The sequence below is a fragment of the Alligator sinensis genome, unplaced genomic scaffold, assembly GCF_000455745.1.
Source record: "Alligator sinensis unplaced genomic scaffold, ASM45574v1 scaffold1259_1, whole genome shotgun sequence".
NCBI classification, from domain to species: domain Eukaryota; kingdom Metazoa; phylum Chordata; order Crocodylia; family Alligatoridae; genus Alligator; species Alligator sinensis.
This window is the reverse complement of record NW_005843219.1, coordinates 21,789-33,499: the sequence shown is the minus strand read 5'-3', so window position 1 is coordinate 33,499 and position 11,711 is coordinate 21,789. Positions and strand designations below refer to the sequence as shown.

The 11,711-nt window shown below is 44.8% G+C and overlaps 1 protein-coding gene across 1 annotated transcript; it reads right to left on the bottom strand.

The window, feature by feature from the left end:
* Positions 1-251: 251 nt before the first annotated feature.
* LOC106723154 (olfactory receptor 5V1-like) lies at positions 252-5,534 on the bottom strand. The gene is made up of 3 exons (XM_025194468.1): positions 5,497-5,534; positions 4,295-4,508; positions 252-1,201 (listed from the first exon to the last, which is right to left on the bottom strand). Exon 3 carries the CDS (start codon positions 1,179-1,181, stop codon positions 252-254), a length of 930 nt encoding a protein of 309 aa, XP_025050253.1. The 5' UTR covers positions 1,182-1,201; positions 4,295-4,508; positions 5,497-5,534.
* Between the last annotated feature and the right edge of the window lie 6,177 nt (positions 5,535-11,711).

Below are 11,711 nucleotides of genomic sequence, written 5' to 3'. Positions count from 1 at the left end.
GACTGGAACATTTTGGAGAGTGATGCATAGGATGGATTACAATTTTTTTTTTCTTATGTCTCTGCCCCCTTCCCTCAAATATTTTGGTTTAAAGACTGAAAAGAGATCATTATTTCATTCATTTTACTATAGTAAGTATATTTACTAAGGGAAAAAAAGAAAGGAAAAATGCTAAGTACATCAAAAGAGTTTCCTTGTAAAGCAGAAATGCTCTTTAGAAAGAACTTTAATAGCCCAGCCGCTCCATGTGCTTATCCTGTTCTTCTGAAGAAATTTCCCAGGGCCTTTTTCACTTCTTGATTTCTTAGACTATATATTATAGGATTCAACATAGGTGTGATAATGAGATAAACCACTGAAATTAATTTCTCCTGATCCTGTGAGGTGTGTGGGGTGGGTTTTAGGTACCTAAATAAAATTGGTACATAGTACATAAAAATCACAATCAAATGGGAAGAGCAAGTAGAGAAAGCTTTGCGTTTTCCTTCCACTGAATGGAGTCTCAAGACAACAGAAATTATAAGCACATATGAACTCAGTGTGATGAGAAAAGCTGTCCCCCATAATGTTGCACCAATGGTGAAAATCACAAGCTGGTTGGTAAAGGGGTCACTACATGAGATCTTGAACAGTTGTGGGGGCTCACAGCTGAAGTGATTAATTAGACTGGGTTTACAGAAATGCAGATCAGTTATTAGTAGGGTATTCATCAAGGAATAGAAAAATGCAGTTACCCATGCACCACATGCCAGCTGGATGTGAACCCAACGCTTCATAATTGCAGTGTAATGCAAAGGATGGCATATGGCCACATACCGATCATAAGCCATCGCTGTAAGAACTAACCCCTCAACTGTAGCAAAAAACAGGAAGAAAAATATTTGGGTGATGCAGCCACTAAGTGAAATGATTTTTCTCTCCACTAAGAAGGTATGAAGCATATTTGGGACAATGACTGAAGAATAACAAATGTCAATAAAAGATAAGTTACCCAGGAAAAAGTACATGGGGGTATGGAGGTGTGGGTCATTATGTACCACCAATATTATCACTGCATTTCCTAGCAGGGTGATAATATAAATAACAAAAAACACCAGGAAAAGGAAAATCTGGAGATGTGGAGAAGTGGAAAGTCCTAGGAGAATGAATTCACTCGCTGCTGTTTGATTTTTCATCACCATTTATTCTGGAGAGTTTTAGCCTGTAGAGACAAAAATAAAATACAAATTTGAAATGTTGTCCACCTGCATGAGTTTAGTACCAATTAACATCTCTTTTCCACATAACATTGTTTTGTTCACTTGCATTTTAAAAGATTTGTTGAACATAACATGATGGGTCAAATTCTCCTTCAAATTACACAGTGGTGAAAAATAAGGATCTTTCAGCTTCAAAAGAATCCCCTCAGATTCGCATTAGTATTAGAAGAACAACATGGAACTGTTACCTCTCAGCTCCGTGTTCTTGGGGAACCCTAGTGCGGGATACAGCCTGTCTGACTCTGAAAGCATTTTCCCCTCCTCTACCTGAGCAAGAACTGATTACGAAATACAATGAAGATGCACCTAAAGCTCTCCAGATAAGGGAGCAAAATTTCCTTGGTCTCATTGGCATCCAAGATAGAATCAGATGACAACTCATTTACATGGGAGATGGAGAGCAGGAAGCCTGAAGCAGAGATCACAGTGAATTCTGGGATCAGAGAATCAGGGCAGCGCTGCATGATGGGGAATCTGCGCTCCAAATGTTATCAACCCACATTTACACACATCCAGCTCAGCATTTATCAAACCAATTCTAATCTAGTTGATTGACTAAAACTTGGTTGCCAGCTTAGGAAATGCTGAGGCAGAGAGACTGAGTCAAAGAGGGTATGGGCAACATCTGAACAATGGTTAAGCGTTCATCACAGCGTCCAGCCCATTGAAACCCTGACCGCAAATGTTGTCATACTTTTCCCGGTATGACTGGTGGAAGTCCTCCCCACAAAGTTTATGAACACTCCAAGTAATCAATCCTTTTTAGCAAGATCTGGAAAAGTCATGCTAAGCTGAGGCCTATTCACAACAGGTAAGAATACAAAACCCTGATGCTGCAAGCTATCTATTGTTTCTGGAGAAACAGTGAGGTATCCCATCCAGTATATCTGCTATCCATTTCAAGCTGGCTGCTAAGTGTCTGGTTACTCCTTAACCTTATGTTTTTTCCTGGTTATTGATCAGTTTCTTGAGATATTCCAAACCAGAGAACCGCTTGTCAATAGAAAAGACAATGATTTACACTATTAAAAGAATGCTTTGAAGAAACTGAACTGAGGTTATAAAAATTTCTAAAAGCAGCAACCTGTGTGCTTCAAGAAAAGAAAACACACAAAACAAAACAAATTTCTGACACCATCCACTGTTGTTCTCGAGAAGCTGGAAGAAATGGATCATCTCTCTTCAAGGACTGTGCCAAGAACTTTACCTGTCAGCATTACAACCCAAGTCCCTTGGACTGCTGAGGTCCCAGATCTTGCTCTCTTTCTCTCTCTTCTCTCTAGGCATAGATTTCTGAACCTAAATTGTGTTAGCTAAACTTGAGCTAAGTTTCCCCAAATACTAAATGAAACCAGGGTAGTATTGTAATTGTTTGTGTTTGTTTTCCTTTGCATGTCTATTACTATTAGTACCATTATATATTTCATATACTTAGCAATAAATAACTTTTATAGTCAAACTGGTAGGAACTGGGTACATTTTTCCTGCTCTACTTCTCTTTCCCCACTTGCTCTGCAGCAACGCTTCTTTTACCTAAGCCAAAGATCCTGTGAAGCCCAGAAATACTATGGGGGTCTGCTCATCAAGAGGCTACTACTACTAGGACAGTCAGGGCAAAAGATTGGGACGTGCCAAGTTTGAAACACATAAGGGGATCAGCTTGTACAGGCTCATTGACCCAGTTTGGCTCAGACATGCCCTAATGAACTGAATGCTGGCACATGAGGGTGTCAGCTGGACACCCAGCTGGATTCAGAGTTCTTCTGTTCACGTGTGTGCTTGTGTCTGACTGCATGTTATTGTTTCCTTAATGAACTGATTCCTGGCATTTGAGGGTGTCAGCCTGCCCATGCTGATCAACCCGGCTGGGTCAGGCATGTCATGTTAATCTGTGTGTGTTTGTATGTGTATGACTAATTTGGTGACTGGAGGAACCCAGCCCCATTGAAACTGAGTCCTGCTAGATAGCTCCATTGGGGGTGAAGACTTGCAGGAGGGAGATATACAGCTCCATATAGAAACACCAGCACACAAGCAGCACATTGACAGAATTACAAAGACCCTAGAAACATATCCCTAATAAATGAGCACACCCCAAAGTAATGGGCAAATCTGGTAACAGAACACATCCTTTCCCTCATTTATCCTTGTGTAAATTTGAAGTATCTACATTTAATTCTCCGCAAGTATTCTGACACTTCTGGTTAAACTACAACTCTGATGTTTTCAGTGGAGTTATATTCATGTACAGCAGCCCAGGTGATACTGCAGGATTTAGCTGAGGGATACTGGTCATCAAATCTGCTGCCAGCTTCATGGTTTGAAATGAGCACTCTCTACAGTGAATCCTAAAGCTTACTCTGGGTTTAAATTGGTGTCAGAAGGATTTGACCCCTTCATTCTTTATAAATTATAGGCAGACTTTTTTTTTTTTTAGTTTAGCATTTATTCTTTCAAGTAAGGAATCACTGGGCAAAATTCTCTTAGCCTGCATACCGAGGAGACCAAGTAGCTGGTAACAATGGAATGGTTTCTTTTTGACTGAATAGCCATAGCCACAAATGCAGTGTCAAAGATGGTCAGAAATTGCTCCCCCCTCCACAGCTTGAAAGCAGCTTTTCATAGGCATGCATTAGTTTACATTAATCTTTTACTTGGGTAAGGTTCCTTAAGTCAAGCAATTTCTGTTTAAGAGCAGAGTGAATAAGACCCCAGAATATCCTGGTGATCTAGGGATCTGCCAAGAAGTTAAACATTCAAAAACCCAAGATCTTGATTGTGGGTCTCTCCCCCACCATTACTTCTTGATATCAAAATGTAGTGACTTTTTTTCTTTCCCTCCCTTCGCCACCCAAAATACATTTGAATAAATAAATAAAACACATTTTTAAAATACTTGATTTTGTTCCTCTGTGAAAGAGGAAAGTACTTAAAAAGTTGAATTATCTCCCATGATAGTTTTAAACTGAAAGGGAAAAACAAAGACAGACACCTATAATTTTATCCTCCCTGAAAAGAAGAAACATGTTATTTACCTCCAGAATGTTGTCTGGTCGTTGCTGTTGCTCAGGGACAATTAGTAATCATCACATTGTAATCTGTGAGTTTTGCAGTTGTTCTTGTTCTGAAGAAAGAGGCTCTCCTTTCTCTCATTATTTATATTCTCCATGGCTTTTTCTCTTAATTAATCACCTTATCCTTCTCCAAAGGGAATGATAGGAAGGTTTGTATTATGCTGAATGAACGCTCCTACAGGCAGAGCTCCGATTTTAAGAGCATAATGTTTTTTGAGTTATCACTGCTAAAACAGGACTTCTGGGGGAAGGTAGGTCACCACCTTTCTAAGGTTCTGGGTAACTTTATGGCTGAGAAAATACAGTGCATTCGTTTTTGTGATGGGGGCCTCCTCGGGGCCGATCTCCATGGCCCGCCCACCTGTCCTTGGGCAACCGCCCACTATCTCGCCCACCACGCCTTGGTGTTAATTGTCATCTGTAATTGAATCAATTAAGCGGGAGGCTGCCCATTTTAGTGCCCCGATGCCAGGGGGCGCTCTCTGCGGCTCCTATCCTCCCCAATACCGCAGCCCAAGCCTCGCAGATGGCATCTTGGTGTTCACATAATCACCGGCCCCACACTGGGCCCCAGAATCATCCACACAGGACCCCTCTATGATCCCTCCAATCAGGCAGCCTCTCTGCCTTCATCCAGGCTACCTAGCTCCACGAAGCCATTTTCCCCTCTCGGGTGCGGTCCCCCTGGGACCTTCGGCCACTAGCCCTAGCCCACCTCCAGGCCAGTCAGGACCCCAGGTCCCCGGCTCTTGGGCACCCCTCATGGTAGGCCCCTGGCCCTTTTGACCCTCCTGGTCCTGGCCCCAGCTTGGGCCAGTCGAGGGTACTCTCCCCTTCAGGCTTGGTCTCTAGCCCCTCACTCTCCTTCCAGGCTCATCGCCCTACTACCCCCTTTCTCCCAGGGTTCACCACAGCACCACGCCCTCATCACTCTCTCAGGGTCCACCCTCTGGGCCCCTCCAACACATGGGGTTACCCACCCAGTGGTGGGAGCTAGGGGTTAAGGCACCCCAACCCACCTTTCACCAGGGGGGTCTGGGAATTCCTGGGGGCTCCCACGCCACTGAGAGCCCCACCAGGCCACCCACTTCCAGCAGGGTGCAGTTTCAGGTCATGCCCAGGACCAGGAGCCTCCTTACCAACCCCTTGCAACTCCCCCTTACCTCCAGGTTGTTCTCAGCAACCCTCCAGCCAGGCAATGTTACTGCCTGGGCTCCAGGCAGCTAAACTGCACTGTTTATAAAGGCAGCCCTTGCCTCTAAAATGGCTGCCCTCATCAGGCACCTCGTGGCTGCCAGCTCCAGGCCCTTAAAGTGGCAGGCACACTCAGTGCCCTGCCACAGTTTTCTACAAGTGTCTATACTGCCCAAACTACTTTGGGAGCAACATTGTGCCTTTATGAGCCCAGAACATGCAGTGAGTTGCCTTGATTTAAATGATAATTTAGTTACTAAGTTAGGTGCTTTGAAACTCTCACACTCACACTCACATTTTTGGTCACCTAAATGCCTTTGAAAATCTCTTAGTGCTGGAGTGATGTTGTAGCTGCGATAGTCCAGGGAATATACAAGAGCCAAGGATTATTAGTTTTTATTTTTTGTGATATCATTTATTGAACCAACTGTATAGTCAAGAGAGATCTCAGACAAGCTCTTGGACCCAAGGTACCCTTCTTGAGGTCTCTGGTCAGAGTAAAAAAAAAAAAAAACCAGATTTGGGAAATTTGTGTGTTCTATAGGCCAGATCCAGAGAGGCAAATTATTTTTCTAAAAGGGTTTTAGGCTGAATTCACATATCTAAAGCCAGGGAAATCCTGGATTTCATTGCATGGCCTTCAGGGGAAAGACATGATTATTGTAAGACAGGAAAAAAATACCAAAACAATATGTAATGATGTAAACATACTCCAGTATGAATCCACTTAAATCTATTTAACAGCAGATACCACTGAAAGAGAATGAAATATAGATTCTTCATGCTTTCTTGCTACTTTGAAATCCCAGCCTACTATAGCAAAGACAGCAAAAGAGCAGGCCAGTTTTCTTGGAGACAAGCAATGATTTGGGTACCTGACTTGAAAGAACTTGGGCATGGAGTTCAGAAGTGCTAAATAATGAAGTCAGTGGTAGCTAGAGGTTGTCAGCACACCTGATAATCAAAGGAAGTATGGACCAATGGTTTTGGCATTCACCTGTGTCTTGTAACACCAGGTTAAGTTACTTAATTTCCCTAGGAAATTCACATGTGTTTTAGGACAAATCCCTTAGGACAGTGGTCTCCAACCTTTTTAAGTAGGAGATAACCCTTTGGTATTTAAAAGCAACCCAAGATCTACTGTGCCAGCCCCTTCCCTCCTTCGCCCTGCAGGTAAGTCTATGGTAAGGGAAGGGCAGGGACAGATTGAGGCAGAGGGAGAAAAATTATTTGGGGGCTCGCCTTCCCAGCACGTAAGTCCCATCTGGCTGGGGTCCCACTCAACTCACCCCTACTCCTGCCTCTGCAGCACTGTCCCTCACCAAGGGGGCCTCGATCTAGCTCCTGCCCCTTCCCTTCGCCACAGGCTGACCGCTGGGTTGGGGCACCGGCATGCATGCAGGCAGGCACTCAGGACCCCAACCTAGCCTTGGATTGACTCTAAGAGGCTCCAAGATCTACCGCAAAAGGCTCTGAGATCTCCGAGTGGATTGAGATCCACAGGTTGATGACCACTGCCATAGGATAAGATCTGAATTAAAAACATGCATGTGACTTTCCATGAACTAGCTTACTGTACTTCCTGTTTTAGATAAATCCTCAGATACTGCTTCATTAGGTCCAGAGACTCAGCTGGACTAAACTATTAACCCCTCCCCACAACCAAAAAAAAGAAAACAAGGAGCCACTTGCCCCCTTAAGTGATTGTAAACTGGTAGAGTAAAGTAGGCCCGACTGGAATCAGCTTGAGGATTCACTCATTTATTTCAACCTGATTTGTACTAAGTAGGGATCTCAGTCAAAGATTCCAACTGAGAGTAATCAAGGTAGATTTGTGGCCCTAGTGATTATGGCATCTGAACACCACTCACATCAAAACTGGCCTCCTGGGTGTCTAGTAAGTGTACTATGTCCTACAGCAGTGCCTAGGTGGGCTGTCTCCTAAACTGCTAAACAGCATAGCAGCATCCATGTAAGAATGGGTCTGCATTAACTGGTCTGGTCACTTATCAGTGCTAATCACTCTGCTTAAAGTGGTCCTTGTATGTGGGTAAACTGCATCCAGCTTAGGCAGCTACTTTGAAACATTGCTGTTCCAAAGTAGTCCCCCAGGGCTCAGTCCTTGAGCCCACACTGTTCAATTTCTTTATCAGCGATTTGGACAACAGGGTGAAAAGCAACCTGTTCAAATTTGCTGATGATACCAAAATATGGGGAGAGGTGGGCATGTTAGCAGGGAGGGAGAGAATGCAGAAAGACCTGGATAGGTTGCAGGGGTGGGCTAACAAAAACAGGATGCGTTTCAATACTAACAAGTGCAGGGTGCTGCACTTGGGCAGTAGTAACCAGCAGCACACTTATGGGGAAACTCCCTTCTTGAGAGCACGGAGGCGGAAAGGGATCTTGGAGTTATCATTGACTCCAAGATGAACATGGGCCGACAATGCGAGGTCACGGTCAGCAGGGCTAACCGGACTTTATCGTGCATCCACAGGTACATCTCAAGTAGGGCCAAGGAGGTGATCCTCCCCCTCTATGTGACATTGGTCAGGCCACAGCTGGAGTACTGTATCCAGTTCTGGGCACCACACTTCAAGAGGGATGTGGACAATATTAAGAGGGTCCAGAGGAAGGCCACCTGCATGATCCAGGGACTGCAGGCCAGACCCTACAATGAGAGGCTATGGGACCTGAACCTGTTCAGCCTTCACAAGAGAAGGCTGAGGGGGGACCTGGTGACCGTCTATAAACTCACTAGGGGGGACCAGAAGGGTTTGGGGGAGACCTTGTTTCCCCTAGTGCCCCCTGGGATAACAAGGAATAACGGCCACATGTTGTTGGAGAGTAGGTTTAGATTAGACATCCATAGGAACTACTTCATAGTTAGGGTGGCTAGGATTTGGAACCAACTTCCAAGGGAAGTGGTGCTGGCTCCTACCCTGGGGGTCTTTAAGAAGTGGCTTGATGCCTACCTGACTGGGGTCAATTGAGCCTGGTTTTCCTCCTGCCCAGGCAGGGGGTTGGACCTGAAGATCTACAAGGTCCCTTCTGACCCGACTTCTATGATTCTATGTTTGAGAATTGCACTGCTAGGCTTGGTGACTTTACTATGTAGGCATGGCTATTATGCCTAAGAATTTGGTGTCTGGTCTCAAAGGCCAGCAAAACAGGTGAAAAACATAGGCTTCCTACATTGTCAATAAGCAGTGTCAGGTGCTCCACAGGATATTCAGGCAGCCATTTATAGAGAGCCAATGGGAAAGGCAAACACAAGATTGTATCTGAACTCTCTGCCATCTCTGTAGCTTAAATGTCTCACTCAGGGCATTCAGTCACTTTAAGATGTAGAAAAAGACATTGTGTTCTAAGGATAGCCACTAAGCCATATTCTGTTAAAAAGCAGCCTGAGGCAAAGATCCCGCCTTTCATATACTAGGCTAATGCTTGGATACCTTGCCCCAAATAAACATCCTGGATCTGTTCAAACCCACATTTAAACAAATAAATAAATAATATAATTTCCAACCTCCCAGCCTGTAGAATATTTGGTGGGGGGGAGGTGCACTCACAACACTCCTGTAGAAGCTGGGCTGCTAGCCAACTAAGAATGCAGGAAACAGGGGGCCAGAAGAGTTTGAACAAGAGAAAATATCTGGATGTATCTTTGCAGTTACAACACTCACTCAACAGTGGGAAGTCTTGGGCTTCTTTCTAAACTTGAAGGCTTATTTTTATTCCTTAATGAGATGTAATGAGAATCAGGGGGATGGGGCAGGGAGGGATACAGCTTTCTCCCTTTTGTAGAGAAGTCTTTAGATAGTCCCCCAATCACTGTACCCCAGTGGTGTTCACCCTGCTGTTAGTAGATTTGCCTGTCACTTCGGGGTGTGCTCATCTATTAGGGGTATGATTCTGGGGTCTCTGTAATTCTATCAATGTGCTGCTTGTGTCACTTGTATTTCTATATGGAGCTGGATCTCTCCCTTCTGCAAGTCATCACCCCTGATGGAGCTATCTTGCAGGACTCAGCTTCAGTGGGGCTGGGTTGCTCCAACCACTGAATCAGTCAAGCACACATACACACAGATTAACAGGACATGCCTGAGCCAGGCTGGGTTATTTAGCATTGACAGGCAAACACCTTCATATACCTTGAACTCACTTCATCAGGGCAACAATAAATTGCAGTCAGACACAAACACACGGGTTAGCAGAATGCATCTGAGTCAGGCTGGACTATTCAGCATTGACAGGCTGACACCCTCATGTGCCTTGAACTCAGTTGATCCCTTATTTCATCAGGACAATAATAAATGCAGGTAGACACACATACACACATGCTAGCAGAGTATGTCTGAGCAGGCTGGGTCCAATCAACACTTTCAGCTGATACCCTCATGCGCCTCAAAACTCAGCACATCCCAATCTCTTGTCACAATGGTTCTAGTAGTAACCCCCTTGATGAGCAGACCCCAATGTAGTATTGGGCATTGTCTCGGACGGCCAAAGCTGACTCGAGTTACGTTAGAAATTGGTCGTACGTCAGGGCGGGCTGGTGAATGGAGAGGCAGACACAACTTATCGGTTGCAAAAAACTTTACTCATGCCGCTTGCAATCACGACGCAGGTGGTCTGATCGTCTGAACAACCACACGAGTTGTTCCAGCTGGCGGGGCCCAAGCCAGTTAATCCGTCCGCAATTCGAAGCCGGCGGGGAAAGGGGTACGTCAGGGTTGCGCTCGGCGACGGGAAGAAAGATCGATAGGTGATCAGTCTATCGATCGGCAGCCACAAAGCAAAAAACCCCCAGCCGCAAGTCAGATAACTTCAGAGGCTCTCTGCAGCGTGCTCAAAGCTCTTCGACTTGGGCGGAAGTCGCGTGGAATTTTAAACGGCCAGTGAGCCAATTACTAGCCGCCACGTGTGAATAATTTAGCACTGGCCAATAGCGGGGCACAAATTTACATTCGAATAGTGGGAATTCTTTGCACCAAGCATTTCTGTGCTGCAAAGAAGAAATGCTTTCTGCAAAGGAAACTGCAAATTGGCGGGAACTCTCTCCTACACGCGGGTTCTCAATTGCAGCAGAACACTCTGCCGTGCAAAGGAGCTCTCATGTGGCCAGGAAATTCCATAGTGCCGAGGCACCAAAATCACTGGGTCGTTACGTGCCCCCTTGCCGATGGCACAACTGGAATTTTAGACACATGAGCACATCTTAAGGCTTCCTTGCTTCTGGATTCACTGACCTAGTAAAGCTTTAACAACCAATATATATATAAACAAATAATTTGATAGACCGGTCTTTCTAACAAACTATAAAATATAATAACTTGAACATATAACAACAACTGTTGATCATCATCTGACTGGAGAACATCTGCTTGGGACTTTCCTCGTCTAGTAGTCGGTCCGTCCTCTCCTATAACAGACGATGTCAATAAAACACCGAATAAAATGAGAGAAAACAGTGTCATAGTAAGTCCTGAGCAAATAGACATTCGCCGTCTCAGTGTCTCCTTCACCACCATCACTCTATGGATCTGAATGAACTGCAGTCTGGTAATCAGGCCGTTGTGGGTTATCGCTTTTGCTGGGGCTAAATCTGTAGAGGAAAGAAAACAACAACAAAACAAAACAACAGAGAATCATAATTGGATTTACGGTAAGGATACTGGGTGAATGTCGGAACGGCGAGTCATCCAGTTGTGATGAACTATAATAGGAGGACGATCAGGCTTTTCCTCTAATTGGACAGAATATGTATTAGGATATTGTCCCGACCGCTGAACTGTTCCTTTGTGAACTTGTGGATGAGACTGATGAGGGTGAGGTATCGAGATCCACACTAACTCATCTGGCTGGAACTTGGGCTTCCAAGGTGGAGGTTTTTGGACATTAGCTTCATCCCATAAAGGTTTAGTGGTGTTCAGCGAGATGAGAACATCATGATTTAACTTGGTCCAGTTTTTAAACGTTCCTCCTCCTCTGAGACGAAGTTGTTCTTCATATAGGCATATGTGCCTTTCCACAACGCCGTTGGACTGCGGGTGGTATGGCAGATGAAGATGCCATACTACGTTGTGAAGACGAGCAAATTTGTCCAGAGCATTAGAGTTAAACGGAGGTCCTCCGTCAGACTGAATCTCGTGAGGTGGTTGCCAGGTGGCAAATACCGCAGTCA

Excerpts from the sequence above, each read along its gene's own strand:
- LOC106723154 (XM_025194468.1), bottom strand. The coding sequence starts at position 1,181 with ATGGTGATGAAAAATCAAACAGCAGCGAGTGAATTCATTCTCCTAGGA.